The sequence below is a fragment of the Carassius carassius genome, chromosome 41 (genome assembly GCF_963082965.1).
Source record: "Carassius carassius chromosome 41, fCarCar2.1, whole genome shotgun sequence".
NCBI classification, from domain to species: domain Eukaryota; kingdom Metazoa; phylum Chordata; class Actinopteri; order Cypriniformes; family Cyprinidae; genus Carassius; species Carassius carassius.
In genome coordinates this window covers 19687996-19713464 of record NC_081795.1, presented here as the reverse complement: position 1 = coordinate 19713464, position 25469 = coordinate 19687996, and the positions used below count along the sequence as shown (strand labels likewise).

At 39.3% G+C, this 25469-nt stretch overlaps 1 protein-coding gene across 1 annotated transcript in view; it reads left to right on the top strand.

Annotated features, from left to right (window-relative positions):
* Positions 1–10038: 10038 nt before the first annotated feature.
* Positions 10039–25469, top strand: part of calm3a (calmodulin 3a (phosphorylase kinase, delta)) — a 59125-nt gene continuing 43694 nt past the window's right edge. The window contains exon 1 of the mRNA XM_059533460.1: positions 10039–10200. Coding sequence (XP_059389443.1) covers positions 10198–10200 — 3 coding nt within the window. The 5' untranslated portion in view covers positions 10039–10197. The remainder of the gene's footprint in view (positions 10201–25469) is intronic.

The window sequence follows — 25469 nt, the reverse complement described above, 5'->3', positions numbered from 1 at the left end:
GAAAGGCTGGTTATGGCTCACATGAAGGATATAATTGATGTCAATGTGGACCCTCATCAATACGCTTACAGGGAGAACAGGTCTGCATCGGATGCAGTTTCATCAGTTATCCACTCTGCTCTTACCCATCTGGAAAATAGGGATTCCTATGTCAGGCTGCTCTTCCTGGACTTTAGTTCAGCCTTTAATACTATTGTTCCAAAAACTCTAGTTAATAAATTGCTCCTACTTGGACTTAAGCCATCACTTTGTAACTGGGTTTATGATTTTTTAACGAACAGGCCACAGACAGTCAAAGTCCATGGCATTTCATCTTCTTCCATCATCCTTAACACCGGTTCCCCCCAGGGATGTGTACTGAGCCCCCTGCTGTATATGCTTTTAACATATGACTGCTCGGCTAAATATCCAGGCAGTCATATTGTGAAGTTTGCTGATGACACGGCTGTGGTGGGATTGATATCCCATGACGACGAGTCCTTTTACAGACAGGAGGTGGAAGAACTCGAGGACTGGTGCAGAGCAAATAACCTCTGCATTAATGTGGGGAAGAAGAAGGAAATTGTCGTGGACTTTAGAAGGAGAAGCTACACCCCCTCTCCCCTGTTCATTGGTGGATTAGCTGTGGAAATGGTCTCAAACATCAAGTATCTTGGAATATACATTTCCAATGACTTAACATGGACCATCAACACAGCCAGCATTATAAAAAAGGCTCAACAACGCCTTTATTTTCTTAGGAGGTTGAAGCGGGCTGGTCTTGAGACTCCAGTTCTGCTAGCCTTTTACCGGTGTGTGGTGGAGAGTACACTCACTTTTTCCATCACTGCCTGGTACGGAAATTGTTCTGCTGCTGACAAGAAGAAATTGGAGAGGGTGGTCAAATCGGACCAAAAAATAACTTTGAGCAGCCTACCCTCTCTTGAGGGAATTTACACCAGCAGGTGCAGAAGCAGAGCATCCTGTATTATGGAGGATTCCACCCACCCGGCAAACAAACTCTTCAATCCACTCCCCTCGGGCAGGAGGCTAAGAAGCGTTAAAGCCAGAACAAAAAGACTGAAATGCAGCTTCTTCCCAGAGGCTGTGAGAATCATGAATTCACTGCCTTAGGGATTGCTTTTAAAATTGTTTCAAAATTTCTGATTAATTATTTATTATAGAAGGAGTACTTTTTAGGTATCAGGTGTCTTGTTTAGGTCAAAGTTATTTTTTAAATGTTGTAGGTTATTAAATTATGTTTTAATTATTTTATGTATACTGTATGTTAACTATCTTTTTTACGCTGCTGGTCCTGAGTACATATTTCATTCTTATGTGGCAACATGTATAGAATGACAATAAAAGACCTGAACCTGAATTGTCAACAGTCCCTTATCGGTCAAACGTTCAACCTAAAATCATATAGGGACTGTAGATAAAAAATATTTATCTTGTTTAATCAGATGACATGTATGGCCACATTATGTTTATGTTTTGTTTTGTGTTTGTCATCCACAGACCTGACTGTCACACACCCTTGTACGAGTTTTTCCTCATCCTACTAATAGTTTAAAGTTTGGAAACGCAACTACTGCAGCTCGCAAACAATCAGTAAAACAATCATCCATTATCTAACTTACAAGTCTCGCTGGCCTTCCTTTAAGTTATGAGATGTCGAAGGTGTCAAGTGAGATTTATAAAATGTCATAACAGAAACAAGTTGATGATGAAAACAACAACATGCCTACTTCCGTGAGCAAGAGGTTGACTTTCGGATGTTTGTTCCAGCAAGAGAACAGTTTTCATTAACCCTTTATCCACGACCAAATCATAACGATGCGACACACGATCCTCGGTAAATGTTCATGTTATATTATTTATTTTCTCTCTTATAATCATATATTTGTGGATCTCGTGTAGATGCTGTGAATGTAAAATCCTGAAATACTGGCCAAACTAGTAATTCAGCCAATCGCTGCCACCTACCGGACGAGTTTTATTAGAACAGCGTAGAGGATTAAACCATGAAGACTTGTTGTTTTGCTCAAATTCTGCTGTCATCTCTAAATGAAGACAAGAAGCTGCATCTGAACTGGTTTTGTTACATGAAATTGTGCATTTACAAACACTGTTTGATCATGGACAGAGAGGAATAAATGCATTTACAACTGCAGAAATACTGTACTGTTCTGCAGTTGTTTAAAAAAGTTATATAGTCTGAAGTGTCATATAAGATTATTTACATTAATTTATATATTAGAATATTGCATTATGAATATTTCATTAATTTAAAGAAAATAATACTTTTATAGGCAAGGATGCATTGCATTAACCAAAAGTGACAGTAAATACATTTATAATGTTACAAATATTTCAGTTACAAAAAAATAAATTACATCTATTCATCATGAATCCTGAAAAAACACTGATTCGATAGCTAAACAACAACTGATGAATGAGTTATTGAATCAACATTCACTCAACTGAATCTCAACACAATGATTCATTCAGGCACAACAGTTGTTTCCACTTTGGTGTTTTGTGTGAAGCAAAATAGACAAGTATAAAGTTTTAATAATCATTCTAATTCCATGAGAATACAGAAGTTGCTGTAACAATAACAACACAGAAGAGACTGATATTGTTGGAATCATTTTTAGAATAGCTTTTTTTCAGCTGATAAAAAAAAAAACATTGAAAGCTAAACAGAATCCATCTGACCAAAAGCTCTGGCATTTAAGGCACATTCAATCCAACAACAATAACCATAGTGTCCACTAACGATGATAATATTCTGTTTATTATAATCTCATTCTTTACTTTTGTCATCTTCCACTTTAAATGGTCACTAATTTGCTGTGGACACTAATATTATAGTTATCTTTATTGTCATCCTTCTTGGTGTGAATGAGCTTAAACTGGCAATATTGTGTCTAAAAAATTTTTCTTCAGAAAATAACATTATTGAACCAGTCTTTATTCCACAATTCTCCTTCATTAGCTACATTTCTGTGTCCACATCAGGTTTTGGGATGGCAGCACCTGCTACTCTCAATGGAAAAATCTGCCTTATCTTCTATGGACTGATGGGCTGCGCAGCCATCATTCTGTTCTTCAACCACCTTCTGGAAAGAATGATAACGCTGATGACATTCCTCACACGCAGATGTGCAAAGCAAAAACAAAAAAACAAAGCTGAGTAAAAGACACATCCTCAATTTGAACACACAACCAGAACAGGACTGGAAACCTTCTGTTTATTATGTAAACCTCGTTTTGGCAACAGCTGCGATTCTGGTGAACGTAGCATCGGGTCTGTACTTGACCATGGAGCATTGGAGCTACCTAGAGTCTATATACTTCTGCTTCATGGCTTTCAGCACCATGGGTTTCAGGGACACTTTGAGTGGACAGAAGACCCACTATAACCACACCGGGTCTCTTTAATCATCATCTTTGGAGTAAGATGCACCTACTCTCTTTTCAGCGTCACCACCATCAGCATCACATGGATTTTTGCCAAGCTGTTCATTCTGCATTGCTGTTGGGACCAGGGCTGCTGCTCAATCACAGCTCTGAAAGTCAAAGAACCGGCTAATCAGCAGATCCAGAACACAAGCAACCATTACAGTCATGTGGTCAAGACCTCTCTCCCCTCCGAGAGCAAGTGTAAGTGTGCCAGCACTGCAGTAGAAACAGTTTGCCAGAGCCAGAACAGTGGCCCGATCGTTGAACACAAAATCAGAGATTCATACAAACTTTCGAAGGATGCTGCAGAGAAAGGGGCTTTCAGTGCATTCAGCAAGAACTGTCACCTTAGACATCACCATAGTGTGCAGGAGCATGTGCGATGTCAAATCATCAGCCAGAAGAGACAAACATTAATGCAAAGCCCATAGAGTCAAAAAACAGAAAAAAGTTACATTTAACTAAAAACAAATAATATTAATAAAAAATAGTGAAAACCGGTTAATGGCCTTACTGTAAGTATTATTATTTATATTAGATTTAACACATTTAATTTTATTAGAAAAGTAAAAACGGGGAATTACTTTTTAATTTAGGATGCAAATCTACTGAAGTAACATATTGGGGGCAGTCGTGGCCCAAAGGTTAGAGAGCTGGACTTGTACCAGCAAGGATTGTTGGTTGGGGGGAGTGAATCAGGCTGGTCAGGTGAGACCCTTGAGCAAGTACTAAACTGCTCCCTAGGTGCCACAGCAAAAGTGGCTGCCCACTGATCTGGATGTGTATGTTCATGGTGTGTGTTTGTGTGTGTGTGTGTGTGTTTGTTCATTACTCACTGCTGTGTGTGTGCACTTTATTGGGTTAAATGGAGAGCACAGATTCTGAGTATGGGACACTATACTTGGCTACAAGTCATGCCACTTTTTTCATTTTCTTATATTATGTACCTTTAAAGTACAAATTCTATATTTTACTGTAGAGGACATCCAGAACTAAATAAAAGGGAGATGTCACATGATTTGTTTTTGTAAAACAGCAGTACTTTGTTATTTGTTTCACCATAACACAATGGAATTGTAAAGCTATTTGTGTTGAGTGGGGCAGGGCTGAGAGCCGCAGGAACAGAGCGAGGCCGGTGGAGTAAATGATAATGAGCAACATCTGAGGAACTCACCGGTCCCTAGTCCCACGGAGGAGCTCCGGAAGGATAAAAGGAGGAGTAACGACAGTGAAGGACGAGAGAGGACCAGGTCTGGACTATTTATGTTGTTGTTTTATTATGTTTTATTTATTTTACTTTCCTTTTGAGTTCATTAGTTTATAATTTGTTTATGTTTAAATGTTCGCCGGTTCCCACCTCCTCCTTCCCAATCTACGAACTTACACTCTTGATTTAAAATTGTATAATTTATATAGTGTTGAAAGACTTAAACCAGCCGACTCGCTGTGAAATAAAGCATTCTGAATGGGATTTTTCTCACAGGTCGGGTCCTGCTGCTGCTAATGCATGGCGGAAACTCAGCTCGTGGGGTTTGCAGGTTGAGCTTGAGGAGAAGTTCGAGAAAGGTATGGATCTTTCAAAAACTTCTGCCCATGAGATCTAGTGCTCTACGGGATCCAGACACTCTTTATTGGATTTTATTTATCTCTTCTAGTCATAAGGATGAAGATGTAGAGGATGATGTGGTTGATGAGGATGATAAAAGTGTGAGCACTGAGTCGTCATTGATCACCCCTCAGCCACACATAATCCATCATTTGGATGTCATGGATCGCTCCACTAAGTGGCTCGATCTGGCTTGGATGCATGAGAAGCCTAAGCTGGCATGCAGCCAACTAGATGAGCATTTTTTGGCCAGTCTTGACTAAGGATCCACTCTCAGATATCTAAATCCTGGGGGTACCCATATTCCTTTGAGTAGCATCCCTTTCAACACGCTGACTATGCTAATGTTGAAGGTGTGGATGAACGCAGATACACGTAGGGATGCCCCCTCCTGAAGAGACATTTTCAAGATATCTCTCACAGTGTGTATCATCCTCATAAAAGATTCCTGCCTTTTCATCAGTACCGCTTCAGACCACCTTGTGCTTAAATGGCAGGGCGTATGTGGCAGCAGATCAGGCTGGTGGTGCTTTGCACACAATGGCGGTGTTACAATCCTATCAGGCTGACTTGCTGAAGGATTTGGATAAGTGCAGAGGTTTGTCACCTGAGGCGGTCAAAGAGCTGCGCTGCACTAAACTGCTGCTGCCATTGGGCATTCAATGGTGGTGATGTTGGCTACAGAGAGTCATCTGTGGATCAATCTTGTGGCCATCTGGAAGAAAAAACTAATTCTTTATCCTCCACAATCCGCTTTGGCTGACTGGGCTTTTTGGGCGGTTGTGGAGAAGTTCAAGGAGGTGAAAGCACAATCGGCTGCTTTAAAAAAAATCATTCCTTTGTGCTCCAAATTCTCTTCTAAGGGGGATGATCGGTCTAGAACTGAGGCTCATAGACAAGATCTAAAGTCTAGCATTGGTAACCTCTCCTCTCCTGCTTTTAGGAGTCAGCAAGGGAAACCTAGACTAATGATGCTTCTGGTCAGTAACACAATGCTGCACTATCATAGCTATGTGAGGATAGCTGTTTGGTAGCAGTGCTTTCTTCCCTTTTGGGTTTAATTAGACAGCCACTACTGGTGCATTGATTCACTACTGTACATGAGACCTGTATTCACCCAACGGAGCTGTGTGAGGGATGTTTTATTACAGATGCAGGCACTTCATTTCACGTCTTCTGAACTGTTGACAAACAACACCTGCTTACCCCCATTGAAAGGCTTGGAGGGGCCAGGACAATTTTTAATATAACTCTGATTGGATTCATCTGAAAGAAGTCACATACACCTAGAATGCTTTGAGGGTGAGTAAAACACTAATTTAAAACACAGGCTAATTTTCATTTCCGGGTGAACTAACCCTTTAGCCGCAGATAAATCAGCTGGAGGGTTGCTTCTCTGGAGGATGGACCCAGGTTGAGAGGAAGTGCTGGTGGATGGGAGAGATGACGTTGCTGGCTACATGTCAACAGTTGATGACGTGTCTGTATTGTCAGCATTATTGAGTGTACATAGTTTTTAGACTCTATACTTGTTTATATTTAATCAAAGATATCTGTTTCGACATGCTCGCCTCATGTGTGTTCTGTAGATATTAGTTTATATTTCACTAGCATAAACTCCCCTAAACTCACCTTCCCATCCACCAACATTCAGTGATTGGCTGAAACAGTAATAACAGTTTATCGATTGGCTGTAGTTATGCTATTTATAAAAAAGTTTTTTTTTCACTGAAATAATTATTTATTTCTGAAACTTAATATGCATATTTGAGCATGTGTTTCAGCAATTATTATTGCAATGTATGTGTGATTTTTTTGTTTGTTTCTCCTTTCCCACAAAAATATTTTCCTTATTTGATTGGGTGGACCAGCCAACAATCTGAGTGGGCCATTGCCACCCTGTCCCTTATGTAACCTCACCACTGCTGTGTCTGTGTAAAAGGGCATTTAAGACAAAGAATACAGGCCTACTTGTCTGCGTTCCATTCCATCTTGGAGCACAAGTACAAAAAACTGCCTGTCAATGTGTGTGTGTGAAAATGAATTAATAATTAATTTATAATTATAATTAAATAATGACATTTATTAAAATGTATTTATAATGGAATAATTTATAATAAGTGCAATTGCACCAAGTACATCACACTCGGTACTCTACACTGCTCAAAACTCGCGTTTGAATCATCAGTGGCAAATCCTTTACATATGTAAACACACTTACAGACTGTGAGTCAGAACAGACGGCATTGCGGTCTACTCTCCTAGGATCAGGAAACACTCCTCCTTAAAATGCGCTGCACACATCTGAATATTTGGGTTGAACTGTTCTGCAACAGTGTTGTAAATAAAACTCAACCACTGATTTCTAGTCATGTCCTCATTTGGAAATCCAAACAAAGTAACACAGCGTCTTCACAACATGGATGCAGGGGTGGCAGCAACAATACAGTTACACCTTCTTTCTTTGCGTGAACATTTGGGCGGCGTTATACAAATCTTCCCACACTGTGAGGTAGACATGTGGGGGCGTTTTCAAAAAAAGGGGAGGGGGTGGGTGAACAAAGGCCTGCTGTAGAAAATCTATGCATTTTTGTTAGAAAAATATCCATATTCAAAACACAATAATCTCTTTAATAGCTTCGCCTCACTGTTATAAAAAAGAAGCAGTTCCGGGGGAATGACGCCATGAGGTCAGCTTTGCGCATGCGCCGCTCAGAAGTGACACATGCAGAAACGCAGCAGAGAGATCAAAACAAAACAACAATCACTAATTAGAAGTACAAGACTAGGATTTGTAAAGAAGAATGTCAGAGGACTTCAATATAAGGGAAGAGGAGACTGGTTTTCCTTTGCTAAAGTAAAGAAACTTTGCTTCCTTTTCTCCTGTTAACAAACGCTAGTTTTCACGAGACTCACCGACGCATGTGCAACACTGACCTTCATACGTCATTCTAACAGAACTGCTTCCGTTTTACAACAGTGAGCCGAAGCTAGATTAATGTGATTATTATGTTTTGAATATGGATATTTTTCTTACAAAAACACATCGATTCACTACATAAGGCCTTTGTTCACCCCTTGGAGCCGTGTGAGACACGTTTGTTTAATGGATTAGATTTTATTCAACTTTTCTTGAACTGTTGCAGTGCAACACCCACTGAGTGGCATCAGACAGCTTGAAAGATCAAAGACAATTTTTAAAACAACTCTGACTGGATTCGTATGAAAGAAGAAAGTCATACACCTAGGACAGTGGCGGCTGCTGGTCTTTCAAAGAGGGGAAGCTCATTTTCGGCCTACATTATAACTCTTTGATGGTCTTCATTTGTAGTGACACTCGGGGTCTTTTTGACCCCAGACAATAACATTTAATTTTGTAATAGAAAAATATTTTAATTTTTTACAAATATAATTTTACTCTGTTCATTTATGTTTTTACTAAACATTTGTACAGTTTTTGGAGGATTTAAATCTTTTAAATTTCTATAAATAAATAAAAAGGAAAAAGCATTTCAGGTAAAATTCACTTCATAAAAGAGCCAGATTTCTAACTTTCATACATGGGGATACCATGGATAATTTTATTTGCATTTTTTGGAAAATTCAGTTTAAAAATTGTAATAAATCACTTTAACCACTAGATGGCTATAGTGTGTGTGTATGTGTGTGTGCGCGCACATTTTCAATCTGTCTTAGTTACCAATTTAATTTTGTGGTGGTTCTGCATTTTACAAATATCAAGAAATATTGCCGCAGTTTGTCTTTCGAATACACTTGAGAAATCCGCGATCATGGGACTGAGTGTGAAACAGCTTCGCCGACTTCTTATGGTGCAGACCGCTGTCAGTCAAAAGGAGATCGACAGATCCTCCAATCATCACGCGGAAGCCCGGAGTCCGGGCCAGCCCACTCCTCATTCACCTCCAGAGACGCTGAGCGTCCGTGGGCGGGACATAATCGCAGCATTTATCCAATGACCGTCTAGCTTCGGAGCACTGAAAAAAACTGTTCAAAGCAGCCCCATTGAAGTCAATGGACGCTCGGCTTCAACAGGGAAATGCACTGTGACGCTACGGGAATGTATGAGAAGAAAATCGAGTCAGTCGACATGTAGCGGATTAACACAATACATAATACACAATAGTACATATTTGACCGTTGTTGTTTTTTTACATTAGAGAGGGAAGCTGAGCTTCCCTTGCAGTCTTAAAGAAATCCCCACTGACATGACTTCATGGTGAGTATTATTTATATTTTTGGGTGAACTAACCCTTTAACTTTTATAAAGAATATCTCTTTGGGTTTGAGACTTTAATCTTTGTAACTGGCATCGTATCTATTCACGAACTGATTGTAGCACTCCAAAGAGAAACGAAACTTGAAAACGCATCATATGACCCCTTTAAACACATTTGACAAGCTAGTCTATAAAAAAACAACAACCGCTTAACTATCAAAACTGATTGGCTAACGCAATTTTTCCCCTTTGTTGGTGCTCTTTTATTCTTTCGTGTTAACTGAAGGCAAATCTGAATGATGCACTATTTTAACTTTAATCAACAAGTACAATTTACCATGACACCCTCATCTTATTCCAGAAAAGTCGATGTCCCAATGCTGCTGAATGGAGTTTCAGTTCACGTGCATTAATGTTGGGGTTGATGGAAGGCTGGGAGAGGGCGTGTCTGAACTAGTTGATACACAAAATCAGACAGCACCCTGATAAAGAGATTGACTAGCACTCAGTATTTTATGTAATTAGAAAATTCAAAAATAATAATCTTAAATGTATTTAAATACAGATTACATTAGGCTTTAAAATTCAAAATAATATTTCTATATTATTTTAGTATCTGAAATACTGCCCATCCCTGTTTATTATCCACCAAATCAGAAGATAAACCGTTATAACAGTATGAATGTATCTGTGCGCGGTAATGAGATGAAGCTGGCGCGGAGGGATACAGTGTAAACGAGGCCAGAGCGCAGCGGCGGGCGGCGCATTACTACACCTCACTCTGCGGGTCACTCACATCCATACACACAGGAGCAGATCCTGCGTTTATACGTCCACGTTTAAAACACAAACAGCTTTCTGCTTCTGACTTTACACATATTTACCGGACAACCTTTGTTTAAGAATGGTAAGTACAGCCTGTCTGATTTTCTATTTTAGCTAACGGTTTAGCCGCTTTAGCATCCTGTCAGACAGTTTGACAGCTAATAATAACGATTGTAACAATTATATAAGCTCTGTTAAAAACGTTTCATGATGTCAAACGTACAAAGGGTATTTTAGGTTTAACGTTAGTTAAAATTGATAATGCATCGCAACGCATCGACATTTTATTTAAACAACCCGCTAAAAATAGCCAGTTATCCAGCGGTATCCAACAGATGCTCATCAACATGTTTATGTATTATAAGAGATTCATATATCATTCTCTATGAATTAATCAGAAAGAGATTTCAGAAAGGGCTGACGTTACATAAATACATTAATAACGTTGCAGTTTAGCGCGCTGTCAATCACCTGCGCACCCGTTTCTGTACCAAGTTTCTTGAATGTTCTTTAAAACAAACTACGTTAGCTTGTTTTACCACAGTAGATTGTCTTGTAATGCATATTTGTAGTGCAGTGCACCGCATGCATGGTGTAAATCCACGGCATTGAGAGCTGTTGAGTGTCTGTTAGATGCATATGACTATTGCAAAGTTAAGTATGTAACGAATCATGCGTGTTGCCTTCACGCAGTGTTTCTGTTCATCTCCATGTGTGAACAGCGACTGGCTGCTAATTTTACATGGGCTGAGCTCATTGCCTTTAACAGAAGGATAAGTGTGAGCGTGGCGGTGTAAAAATAACTACCAGCAAAGCATATGCGCTCAAGTTCCTCATTTCAGGAAGAATCTGTCGCTTAGCTTGCTCCATATATTTGCTTTGCATGCACGTTTGCAAACGTCCTGCGAATATGAGACTGACTCTCTGATGCATTTGCATGGGCCAAAGTTACAACATGTAGGGTAACGTTAGCTGTTGCGCACCGGTTGTAAAAAAAAATGCGATTCAGCATCTCGAAGCCTCAAGATGATCACGTAGTTGTATAAGGCATAATTATGAATGGAGTGGACAGTGAGGTTGCAGTAGGCTGAACTGCAGTGACGGATCCCGGTTGGCCCCCTCCCCAATTTCCCTCTGCATTGAACCAAATCATAGCTGGTGCAGCAACACGCTGACACTGGATCTGCAGTGCAGACGCACCACAGTATATGAGACGCACGCGCCCGCTCATCAAATAGGAATGCAACTCGGAGAGGACTGTTGTTGCATGATAAACATTTCTCCTCTCATGCTCCACTTAATCCACAGTAATTGCTGCAGTCATTGAAATGCGGTATCGGGGCCTGAGAAGCAGCGTGCAGAATGTGTTAGCCGAAAGCAACGGAGACGGCAGCCCACCTGCATCCAAACCGGGCATTTAACCATCGGTGCAGCTGATCCTGGAGGGCATGTGTGCATCTGATGTCTGATACAGTCTGAATGGAGGGCCGCCATTGCTTTGCGACAGCCTAAAGTTTGAGTTACACATTTCTTAGTTTGGTAGTGCTGTTTCTCGATTATCTCGATTATTATGCTTCACGTTCCACAACAGAGTTAAGTAAAGGCAGAGACAATTTATAAGAGACAAGCCACTTCCCCACTGACGTATGAGCACAGTTGAGGAACCCTTGCGCATGCGTAGTAAAAATATAACCTGTGGGGAAAAAAGGCGTTTTAAACCTTATTTTGGGGCAAAGCGATTTTTGACATTTTTTACTGCTGTTTCTGTACATGCAGTTTTTATGTCCCGGTGACCAGTGAAAGTGCAGTTCTGACTCTATGCCCATTAATGTAGATAGGAGCCTGGTCTTGTTAGCAGTGGGGCAGGGTTTCATATTTTTTTGAAGCATCTCTGGGCGCCGCCATTGGCTAGCGGACCCACACCTACTGTTAGCATTCCATTGACTCCCATTCATTTTGGCGTCACTTTGACAGCGAATAACTTTACATCTGAGGCTTTTAAAGACTCCATTTGTACATTCATTATTTCTAAAGAAACACGAAAATGTATAAAAGGCCCCATTACCTTGTATCTTACGTTGTGGCCCCGTAGAAGCAGTTTTTGTAAAAACAGGCTCACGATTGCATCATAACCTGCGACGCTCTGTCGCACAGTAAAGAAATTACCGTATGGACAGGAAGAGAAGCTCGCAGGCAATCTTTTACTGTCTCTGAGGTAATCGGGGGGACGTGGAGGCATGAAGTCAAGGGAGAAGCCCATAGAGAGTCCATTAAAGCAACAGGACAAAATTATTCAACAACGTCTGCAAGATTCGGTGGGTGATTCAGATTTCTCTTGGCACAGCGATTAGAAGACTTACAATTGTCAGACAGGTTGCTCATGTGACATCTATCAGAATCAGAATCAGAATGAGCTTTATTGCCAGGTATGTTTCAGAGGTGGAAAGTAACGAATTACATTTACTCGCGTTACTGTAATTGAGTAGCTTTTTTGTGTACTAATACTTTTTAAAGTAATTTTTTAAATCTGTAATTTTACTTTTACTTAAGTATATTTTGTTTAAAGTATTGTACTTCGCTACATTTTAAAACACATTATTTACTGAGTAAAAAAAAAAAAAAAAATCGCTCCCTGGAAACTACGTCAGTAAATAATGGGCAGGAGGGCAAACTGGCGCTAAAATCACAAGAAAGATGCAGACGGTCAAAACAGGCGTTAGTGGTGCAGACACCGCAGAAAACGAAACCCCGTCATATTCTGAAGTTGAACTCGAAGGAAATGAAGTGAACCCCTGGCCATGTGTATGCTCTATTATGCAGTGTAAGCTGTACTTGCCTAGGAAGACCAAACTAGCAGCTTATAAAATCTCGACAAGACATCAACCCTTCGCAAGAATGTAGAGGTAAGCTAAATAATTGCATCGTTGCATTGGTGGTTAAAATGAAGCTTTGACATTTTAGCAAGAGGTTTTGCACAAATTAGCCAAAAAGACAGTGGCGAGGAGTTTGCTATATATATCATCTGCGATAATATCATGTTTTTTGTTTTAATGATGTGCGCGCTTATAGTGCGTTCTTTCACTGTGTGATTCAGTCTCCTAAAATGCATTTAGAATGATCACAAAATTGAAGATATAGGGGCAGAAAATTCACATATTTATATAATTTCATACATTAAATCAAAATCACACAAAGAATGCCATCTTTTCCTCCAAAAATCATCATGAATATATACATACATACATACATATATATATAACAGTTCAGTAAACAAGTTAATTAAGAGACTTGCGTTTTAGACACCATATTGCCTTTTTTTAGCTCTATTTCTACAACCGAAAATAATTCCAAACACAGCCACCAAAGCACAGTTTTGCGTCTCTGAGCAACGTGACAGTGTTTCGTTCCTGAATGAATCAACCGTTTAAATGATTCGTTTCAATCGCAATGACTCACTTATTAACAGTGACTTGCTGACACATACTGGCCATTTTAATATCACATTTAAAGTATCTTTTGATTTTTTTAAATAATTAATTTCTTATCATTTCAAATGAGTATTCAACATTTTATGTCTTGTATATCAAAATATTATTAATGCATTTGTATCTTCAGGTTAAATGCATTCTTGTCCTGCACTAAACAGTGTAATACATCTAAATGCCACTTCCAATGAATCTTCTGCATTTCCTCTGCATTAAAAGATGAGTTTGTTGATACTGGTTTGCCTGGTAACAGCCCAAATGTTTTATTATTCTAAATAACTGATTCCTTTAATTAAAAACCACTAGTTTGAGATTAATAGACCTATCCCAGGGGTGTCAAACTCAGTTCCTGGAGGGCCGTAGCCCTGCAGAGTTTAGTTCTATCCCTGCTCCAGCACACATATCATGTAGTTTTCAAATAAACCTAAATGATTAGATTAGCTGGATCAGGTGTGTTTAATTAGGGTTAAATCTAAACTGTGCAGGACTGTGGCCCTCCAGGAACTGAGTTTGACACCCTTGGCCTGTCCCATTTTTGACTCCCTCCCACTGTTAAAATGTAACTAAGTAATTTTTACTCTGAGTAAATTTTAAATGAGCTACTTTTTACTTTTACTTGAGTAGATTTTTAGACTGGTACTTTTACTTGTACTTAAGTAAAATTTCATTAATGTAATGGTACTTTTACTTGAGTAGAATATTTTTGTACTCTTTCCTCCTCTGGTATGTTTACACATACGAGGAATTTGTTTTTGTGACAGAAGCTCCGCAGTACAACAGAATGACAGTGACAGAACATAAAATACATAATAAAAGAATATAAAAATACAAATAAGTAGATAAGGAATGACAATATACAAATTGACAATTGTAGGCAGGTATATTACAAAAATGCAGTTATGTATGTACATGTATATTATGTGCAAAATTTAAGTGTATACTAAGTATGTGTGTTAGATAAATTAAGTGTATGTGTATATAAATATAAAGTGTAGTGTGTTCAGTGTGTATCAGCTGTTCATAAGATGGATTGCCTGAGGGAAGGAACTATTCCTGTGTCTGGTCGTTCTGGTGCTCAGTGCTCTGTAGCGTCGACCAGATGGCAACAGTTCAAAGAGGGAGTGTGCTGGATGTGAGGGGTCCAGAGTGATTTTAACAGCCCTTTTGCTCACTCTGGATAAGTACAGTTCTTGAATAGATGGTAGAGTTGAACCGATGATTCGCTCAGCAGTCCGGACTACCCTCTGTAGTCTTCTGAGGTCCGATTTAGAAGCTGAGCTGAACCAGACAGTTACTGAAGTGCAGAGGATGGATTCGATGATGGTGGAGTAGAACTGTTTCAGCAGATCCTGTGGCAGGTTAAACTTCCTCAGCTGGCGAAGGAAGTACAACCTCTGAATGTCCCACTTCAGGTCCTGAGAGATAGTGGTGCCCAGGAACCTGAATGACTCCACTGCAGTCACAGTGCTGTTCATGATGGTGAGTGGGGGGAATGCAGGGGGGTTTCTCCTGAAGTCCACAGTCATCTCCACTGTTTTGAGCGTGTTAAGCTCCAGGTTGTTGAGAGTGCACCAGACAGCCAGCTCTTTAACCTCCTGTCTGTAAGCAGACTCGTCACCGTCCAGATTGAGGCCGATGAGTGTGGTGTCATCTGCAAACTTCAGGAGCTTGACAGAGGGGTCCTTAGATGTGCAGTCATTAGTGTACAGGGAGAAGAGCAGTGGGGAGAGAACACAGCCCTGGGGAGCTCCGGTGCTGATTGTACGGGTGCTGGATGTGTATTTTCCCAGCCTCACTAGCTGCTGCCTGTCTGTCAGGAAGCTGTTGATCCACTGACAGACGGAGGTGGGCACGGAGAGCTGAGTTAGTTTGGGCAGGAGGAGGTTTGGCGTGATCGTATTAAAAGCCGAGCTGAAGTCCACAAACAGGATCCTCACATAGGTCCCCGGTCTGTCTAGGTGTTGCAGAACATAATGCAGTCCAATGTTTACTGCATCGTCCACAGACCTGTTTGCTCTGTAGGCAAACTGAAGAGGATCCAGCAAGGGTCCAGTGATGTCCTTCAGGTGGGCCAGCACCAGTTTTTCAAATGACTTCATGACTACGGATGTTAAAGCCACAGGCCTGTAGTCATTTAGTCCTGTAATTTTGGGTTTCTTTGGGATGGGGATGATGGTGGAGCGTTTGAAGCATGAAGGGACTTCGCACAGCTCCAGCGATCTGTTGAAGATCTTTGTGAAGATGGGGGCCAGCTGGTCAGCCCAGGATTTCAGACAGGCTGATGATCTACATCAGTGGTCTCCAACGTGGTGCCCGCGGGCACCTGGTAGCCCGCGTGGAGTCTCTGAGTCGCCCGCCGAGCACGTTCTATAAATAGCCTGAATTGTAATCTTTCATTTTTTTTTTTTTTTTTTTTTATGATAATGGCATAAAATGAGAAAATAACTATTGGTGACATTTCATATACCATTAAAACATAATACAATAATTCAATAATTTAAAATATTTAGAATCTGCACGTCTCTCTATCTCTCTCTTTCTGCGTCTCGTGCGTGCACCTCTCTCTCTCGCTCTGCGCGCGCGCACCTCTCTGTCTCTCTTTCTCGCTCTGCGTCTCGTGCACGCACCTCTCTTGTTCTCTCTGCGTATCGCGCGGCAGAGGAGCAGCATTTTAATTTAGTTAAACACAGATATTATGTTGCTTTTCTAATTTTACATGCAAGTATGTAAAGTATATTATTCAGTCACTATTTCATATTTATGCCGTTGTTCTTTCTCCCTTTCCCCCAGTGATTTTGTCTATATCGCGAATATAAGACGACCCCCCATTTCTTAGGACAAAAAAGCCTATTTTTAGGACAAAAAAACTTGTCTTATATTCGGGTATATACAGTAATTATATATTCAATAGTCATAATATTTAACAATATTACTGTTTGTTGTTGTATTTTTCAAAACTTGAAACTTTGTGTGTGTGTGTGTGTGCGTGTGTGTGTGTGTGCCTATATCAAACAAGTAGCCCTCAAGACTATTTTATCCCTTCAGGGAGCCCTCACTCACAAAAAGGTTGGAGACCCCTGATCTACATCATCAAGCTTAGTTTGAGTCTGCGCAATGGGGTCACTGTGTCCATTTCTTTTACTGTCTATGCTTGTTAGTCTGAAATAGCTGCCCGGAGGTGTTGCCAAGATGGCGGCCGAGTGGCACGACTTGCCTAAAAGGACTTTGGTAAAGGTTAAATGTATGCAAATGAGAAGTCATATGTTCAAGAAAACTGTATTCAACTAGTGCTCTTTGTGCTCATTTTGGATTAATTTGGTTTGGTTAAAACTTTTATTCCATATACAATTTGATGACTTTAAAATGACTATTAAAATCGATTTATCGTATATGAACTGTAAAAAAAAAACTAAAAAAACTTAGGAGGAAAAACAAATTAAAGGACTAACTATATGTGCTACATTTTGAGAAAAAAATACTTTCTATACATTTAACATCTTTTGCAATTAACTTATTTATTCTTTTTCTGACAACCAAAAACAAGCAAAAACTGTACTGAATCCTTTGCGAGCATTTTGGTGTGCTAAGTCTTTGACTGCAGGTTACTGTCAATGTTGCAAGCGTGGGGAATCCTTATAATTAGAGCTAAACTGGGGAGTCTTCTTTCTTGTAACACTGTGCACTGGAGAAATGTTTTGATCACTTTCAATTTCGAGAACAAACGATTAGCCAAATTGCATGACAAAAAAAATTGTGACAATTTGTCAGTGAACGCTAAAGAATTTGCCTTTGAAACAGAGAAGAGCAGCAGCGGACCAGAGCACAAAAGCTTAAATATATTTCACTTAAATCATTAACAGATTAACGAAACAAAGGGAAAAAAAAAATGTGCTGAGTTTCTATTCATTTTGACGCGATCTAACGTTCACTATGAGGCGGAAAGCCATTCTCTATTTTGCAAAAGTTTACGGTTTTCTTTTCTTTTCATTCATTCTTCCTTTCTTTATTATTATTTTGCCAAGGCTTTAGGCCATCCTTAAAAATATTCTTGTTTGCTGTAACCCGACCGACCCTGTAAATTTAGGACAGACTCAAATATAAAAAAGCAATAAAATAATATTAATTATATTTTAGTAAGTATTGTAAATATATAAATTGCCTAGGCCTACATACAAACGCTACAAAAGGCTACGTTCTTTCTTTAAAAAAACCTGTGACGTCATCTATGTTTACATGGATGTCACACTATGGTAGGGCTGCAACTAAAGATTATTTTGATAATCGATTAATCTGTCGATTATTTTTACGATTAATCGGTTTATGTACTTATATTTTAGTTTTTTTCCATTTTTTTTCCCCAAGTAGATTATTAATAAAGGGTCTTTATCATTCAGCATAGATTTTTTTTACCATTTTGCATTGTCATATCCTCATCAAAAATATACCTGGAGTTGTTTTATTATGTGTTAGTGATCCTTTGTCGAACTCTTCTGCAATCAAAACACTGACCCATACTCTAGCAAATTTCACAAGGAGATTTCAAATAATGTTTTCACCATGGCAGTCCTTAGAGCTCCTAAAGTAGTTTAACATCCCGAACAATGCTTATTAAGGAATCTTTCAGAACATATTTTCACGAAGAATAAGGATAAAACAGAATAAGATTGCAGTGCGTTGTATTTTATTATTTACTGGGAAACAGCTTTATAGCTTATGCTGTGAAATTGTAAACAATCCTTCGAATAAAGTGCCAATGGCATGAAACCTGAATGGAACTCACAATTTAAAGTAAAATCCATCAGAAGGTTGTCCAGAAAAAAAAAATCGGACACACACAAAAAACCTGCTGTGTGAAAAAGAGCAGTGAATACTTTGAAAAAAAAGACGCGGATATTTCAGCAAAATGGATTTGCAGCTCTAAAAATCGCTTGCAGTAGCTCTGCTACTAAATTTATTTCAAAATGGAAATCCATAAACAGCTACGATCAGCTGTTCCTTCATCTTGGCTGAGCTTTAAACGTTGTTACGGTAAAGGATGAAGCTGATTATTTAGTTCTTGTCACATGACCCGCGGTGCGCTTGCCGCATTCTGAAAAGTTGAAATGTTTTTAACTCGATGCGGTGCGGACGCGCCTGGAAAAACGTGTGCGTCGCGACTGCGTCGCTTCCATTATGAGCGCGCATACTGCGCGCCTACATTGGAAATAACAAACATGAGCACGCAAAAGACGCGATATGTGAACGGCCCCTTAAACAGTTCAGTAGTGCAGAGTTTACAGGTTAATCTTCTTTTTTGAAGGCTCAAAGTAAAGTACTCCCACATCCCGCTGAATGCTGCAGAGACGCTGTTCGGGAAGCACGTGACATAAAACGAGGCCAGCTATTGGCTATTCGCTACTTCTCCTGTTGTACTGGCTGAGTAAAACCTCCGGTGGCTCATTACTGCCACACTTTTTTCACCGCAGATTTGAAATATGCACGAAATGAGCCGCTTACGGCAAATAAGTTATTTAGCAACGAATCGATGACTAAATTAGTTGACAACTATTTTAATAATCGATTTTAATCGATTAAATCGATTCGTTGTTTCAGCTCTACACTATGGCCTGTGCGTTCGCTTCGTCTCATACTCTCAGTCAGAGTCAAAGGTTCGCGCTTGGTCACTGTTCAAAGTCATACGGGTTCGGGCACCATAATACATCTAAAACATTCATTAAAACAGCTCGACACCACTTTAACTTGTCACAAAGTTTTGGAAAAACTGTGCCCAGATCTTTTCCCATCCCTTCTCCCATCTAGTCTAAAACCGTGACCGTGTCGGCTGTCACTTTATGTTCGAAAATCTATTGCACGAATCAACCAACAAAAGTTTCGAAAATGAAAATAGGAAATTTGATTTTAACGACCCTTTCTAGTAGCGCGTCCAGTTTTTTTTATTTTTTTTGGGAACACGCGTCACACAGCAACTGCAGCTTCGGACACACACGCATAACAGCAAATAATACTTCTCCACAATGTTTCTCTTTTTACAACAGAAATTTGAATTCTGCCGGTATTCAGAAAGTCTCATGCATACAGATACAAATTCGGGCTAGAATCGCCTATGCGATTTGAAATTTCTAATCGTAAACACAGCCATGTTGAAGCATGCAGTAAATGTTTTGCGTTATGGCAGTCCACTCTGCTTATTGTTTTTCCAGAATGTTGCACCCCTGTTTGTCATTGTGCATGTAACTTCTAGCCAATAAATCATCAGAAATATTGGTCTTTACCAATATATTGAATCTCTACATTCGTCCAATAAATTGGTCGGTCATTTGTCGATTACTTTGACTTATGTCTGTTCTAGAGACATGTTACAGCCTTTTGATAAAGCTCTCATTAGGGCTGCGCCGATCACGACCGGCCGATCGTTAATGCGCATCTCGTGAGTAAAGCCGGTTCTCTAATCAGCGGTAAATTCCCTCAGGTGCGTGATTTCACATAGAGCAGCTGTTACTACACAGAGCCATTGTTAACTGAGAAGCTGCACAAATCCACGTTCATTTTCAGCGTTTATTTGCGCATCTTCTCAGTTAACAATGGCTCTGTGTAGTAATAGCTGCTCTATGTGAAATCACGCACCTGATGGAATTTACCGCTGATTAGAGAACCGGCTGATCGGAGCACCCCTAGCTCTCATTGGTTTTCTTTTGGAAATATGTTTCAAATTTATACTGAATGCATTTATGACGACAAAGCATGTCTGTGTGTGTCAAAATCGTGATTAAAATCGAAATCGCAAAATTGATAAAAAAAAATCGTGATAGGTTTTATTTGTCCATATCGCACAGCCCTAGTCCCGTACGCCACTGTATATATATTAGTGTTGGTAAGAGATTTTTTTTTAATCTAATTAATTACATGATGTGGTGATTTAATCTAATTAATCGCACATCAGATTTGAAGAAATTACTCCCAAAAGATAATTTAAAGTCGTTGTTGTGTAAAGCATCAAACAGAGATTACAAAAAGTAGGTTCAGCAAGAAATATTTTGAGACAACATTGGGTCTAATAACACAATATTAACTTACTAATGAACTGTGGTATAAGATGAGTAATTTATCACATTTGATATTGCACTTAGCCTACAGCTGGTGTGATATTCATTAACTATGTGATGTAAATATGAAACAGAATTTCAAACAGGGGCATTTTGCCCCATACCTTGAATTTTAGGGATATTCTCTAGGCTCCATCACGCATTAAGTTGTTGTTCTGCCTCATATTAGTCATATTAATCAAACGACTGTATGAAATGGCAGATGATCCACATAGGCAAGTGCGTCAAATGTGTTAATAGTTTTAAAGCGTTATTTTTCTACATAATTAATCTAGTTAATGCGTTAAATTACCATATATATATATATATATATATATATATATATATATATATATATTAGGGCTGTGTATTGGCAAGAATCTGGCGATACGATACGTATCACGATACATGGGTCACGATTCGATATATTGCAATATATTTCGATACTGTGCATAAGGCGATATATTGGGATTTTTTTAAAGTAGGACTATAATTTTAGAAAAGTAATATTTAAAAAAGACATGATGTGCATAAAACTCAAAGAAGTTTACTTTTGGTAAACAATTCAGTACACAGAAAATCAAACAGTTTGGGATTTGTGGTTCACAGGTTCTTAGTGAGCAAATTTTTATATGCTCAAGTAGGCCATAATAAAAGAAAATACATAGCCCCTGTCACAATACATAACACATACACATTATGTGCAATCTGAAAAAAATAAAAGACATCTGTCTGTGTCAATAAAAATAATGCTTGCACTATTCCTAGAACACAGGGTACATCCAACAGACCAACACGTTTTGTGTTGTAAAAACACGAACACGATTCCTAAAGGAAACATTAAGGAACAAATGTAAATTGTCAATTAAAGAAAATACATAGCCCCTGACTGTGACATCTAGGCTAATGCATAACACATTAGGTGCAATCTGAGGTGCAATCTGTCATTAAAAAAATGCTTGCACTAATATGGGTACATCCAACACATAACACTTAGTGTTACAAAAACACAATTCCTAAAGGAAACATTTAGGAATGTAACACTAATTAAATCAATGAAAAGGGAAGCTTATTTAATCTTAAGGTTTTTGTGGAGGAAAACCAGCTGATCAACATGCTCAGGCTTTAAGACACTTCTCTGTGCATTAACAATATCTCCCGCAGAGGAGAAAACTCTCTCCGAAGAGACACTTGTACCGGGAATGCAAAGAAAGCGCTTCGCAACTTTGGATAGGTGAGGGTACTCGTGCTCATGGAACTTCCACCAACTGAGAGGATTCTCTGGAAGTGGCAAAGGGGGTTCTTCCCTAAAACGTTTAACCTCAGCTGTTGCAGTGTAATGTGCAGATTTTGGTGTTGCATTGTTTTTGGTAGAGGCAAAAGTAGGTCCAAGCAAGTCTGCCAAAGCACATGAGCTCCTTGGTCTCTTGCTGGGGGACTGGGTGGATACAGGGCCATCCTCGTAGTTTGGCTGATCAACCTCCTCTGACCAGCCAGTTTCCTCCATTGGACTTTCTACCTCTCCTTGCTGCTGAAAAACATTAAATCAAACTAGTATTAGTTTACAGTAAATTTATGTACACCAACTAAATCTTATCTTAGCCCAAATTCATCCTTTTTTTTTTTTTTGTGATTCTTTATTTAAACATTTTTAAATGTATAACTATGTACAACAAAGCCCAAGATCCTCCCACAATCATAAAATATAGAGATGAAACTTAATAAATTAAAATGAAATAAAGTGACAAGAAAAATAAAATAAAACTATAATCAAAACATACAATAGGAGGATACATATTAATCATACTATTTTTGTATATAGATTCAAGTCCAATTAAATGGAGATTATATTACTATTTATTTACACTGTAGGCCTAATGTGATAATATATTTCCTAATAATATTTAATAATATTTAAACATAATATTTCATTTGTGTGTGTATTTGATGTATTTATTTGTTACTTACATTCTGTTGCTTGGTGAGGTCATCCACCACAGCATCAGTTATTTTGAAGTAGATATCATTGGCCTCTGCTTCAGAGAGAAATGGTAGATCCTTAAACCGAGGATCAAGAGCTGATGCCATTCGCAGTATATCCTGTTCATCACCAGCATATCTCTTTCCCAGATCTTTTGCTATAGCAGCCTTGATACTCTTCACGGTTTGTGTGTCATCCAGGTGTTCTTCTGTGCCCGTGACAAGCTTTGCATAAAGTGGTGCAATGATGGAAACAGTAGGCATGCTCTCCTCTGACATCACTAAGGTAGCATCCTTCATGGGCTTGAGTGCCTTGAGTACTGCTTCAGCACATGTGATGTCAGCATCAGTCAGTGTGAATATATCCTTCTCACTCTTGCGGACCTCTGTTGAAAGGAGAGCTGCACAGATGGCTGGCTGCTGCTCTAAAAACCTGTCCACCATATCATACGAGCTGTTCCACCTTGTAACAACGTCTGTAATTAGTCTGTGCTTTGGTAGCTTGAGCAGGAGCTGATTTTGTTTAAGCTGCTGGCTAGCTATGGTGCTGCATCTGAAAAATGCGGTGACGCGTCTGACCCTGCCGAGTAGTCGATCCACTGATGGCACTTTCAGCGCTTTCTGTGAGGCGAGGTTAAGACTGTGTGCAAAGCACCGTATGTGGCTCATGCCGGCAAGTTCAGCCGCCACATGCATATTTGCTGCATTATCTGTAACTAAGACAGGATCTTTTATGTTCAGACGCCACTCAGCAACGGCCTCTTTCAGTAGGGCAGCGATGTTCTCTCCGGTGTGGCTATCGTACATCGCTCTCGTCTGCAGTACACAGGATTCCAGCTTCCATTCGTCAGTTATGTGATGGACCGTAAGCGTCACATATGACTCGGTAGCCCTAGACGTCCAAGCGTCACACGTCAAGGCAACCTTCTCAGCTAAAGCTAGACATTCCAACACGTTTGTTTTAACCTCCTTGTAAAGATTGGGCACAGCGATATCAGTGATGTGTTGCCGGGACGGTATAGTGTAACGAGGCTCCATTGTTTGCACCATATAACGGAAACCTTCGTTTTCAACCACACTGAGCGGGCGCATGTCTTTACAAATGAAATAAACTACCGACTGGGTTATTTTGGTTGCACGAGTTGAAGTCGTTGGTAATTTGTGCGTTTGAACTTGAGCAAGGGTGAGTTGTGACGAGTCGACTCGTTTAGCTTGCTGTTCGTTTAACTGAGTGTCTGAATGGTGTCTTGCTAAATGTGCCCTCAAATTCGTGGTATTACCAGAGTACTTGACTTTTCCCTGACACAGTTTACAAACTGCATGGCTCCTGTCGATATCGGTGGTGCCCTCTTTACACTGGAAGCCAAAATGTTTCCACACTTCAGCACGGAATGCTGCGGGAGCCGGTCTTACATGTGGTTCAGCCATAACTACTACGCTGTTATTAGCTTCTAGCAAAAAGTTAAACACTGTGAGGACACTAGTGGTGCGTCTCAGCATAGCCATCTAGCGATAGGGATTTAAACATAAACATAAACGTGAACCGTCTTACCATGAATATTTTTGCACGTAAAAAAAAAAAAAAAAAAAAAAAAAAAATCGATATTGCGTTTTTGAAAATCGATACAGTATTGCAAAAAAAAATATCGCGATACTCAAGTGTATCGATTTTTTCTTACACCCCTAATATATATATATATATATATATATATATATATATCAGGGCTCCAAACAAAAAAATCGAGTAAGGAGCCATTGGCTCCTATAAGAAAAAAACTTAGGTGCCAAATGATTTTTTTAGGTGCCACAGAATAAACATGTTTTATGCGTTTTATTTAAATTAATTATTTTACATTTTAACTTTTTAATCATACTGACGTGTTTATGTCTCATCTTTTCTTGACTTTATCAGCATTTTAATCCATCTTGTAGATGACCTGGGAATGAAGGTTCACTTAAAGTAGGAGCTAAATGTCTTTTCCAACTTGAAACATACAGTCATGCGTTGTTTTTTACACAAAATCTGTACCAATATCATGGACCATAAGCATCACTTGGCCCCTGAGTATAGTTTGGGGTCCTCCTCAATGAATCCTGTAAATGTTGTCATACTCTCTTATAAATAAAGGTGCTTCATGATACCATAGAAGAACCTTTTTTTCCTGTCTAAATGGTTTCATAAAGAACCTTTAACATTTGAAGACAATAACAGATAATGAAAAGGTCAGAAAGAGATTGTTCTTCAAAGAGCCTTCGACTGAATGGTTCTTTGTGGAACCAAAATTGTTCTGTGAAGAACCTTTTAAGCTCCTTTATTTTTAAGAGTGCATGTCTTTCACACTTTCAGTCTGTTTTTCTTAATTAGTAAAATTAAATTTTATAGGAGGAGTTGAATCATGTAGACAACAGGTTAATTAAAATATTAAAATTCAATAGCTCATAAATATAGCAAAATGCTCCTCTTTATAGTTATTTTTCTAGCTGACTGATGAGCTTATGGACACCGAAAGGTTACTGAGGTTAATATTACGTTGCAATGTTTACAAGCTTTACACGTTTTCCGCAGTTTGAAAGTGTTGTACTGTAGATAAAATAGCCTACCTTTTGATGTTAATTCATGTTCATTATGTACTCTAGTAGTAAAGAGCAAGGTATGATAGGTTCACGTGCTGCTTGAACTGAGGCCACTACTCGCGATCGCGCCTGCCGCATTAGGGGCCGTTCACATGTCGCGTCTTTTGCATGCTCAAGTTCGTTATTTCAAATGTAGGCGTGCGGTATGCGTGCGTGCACATAATGAAAGC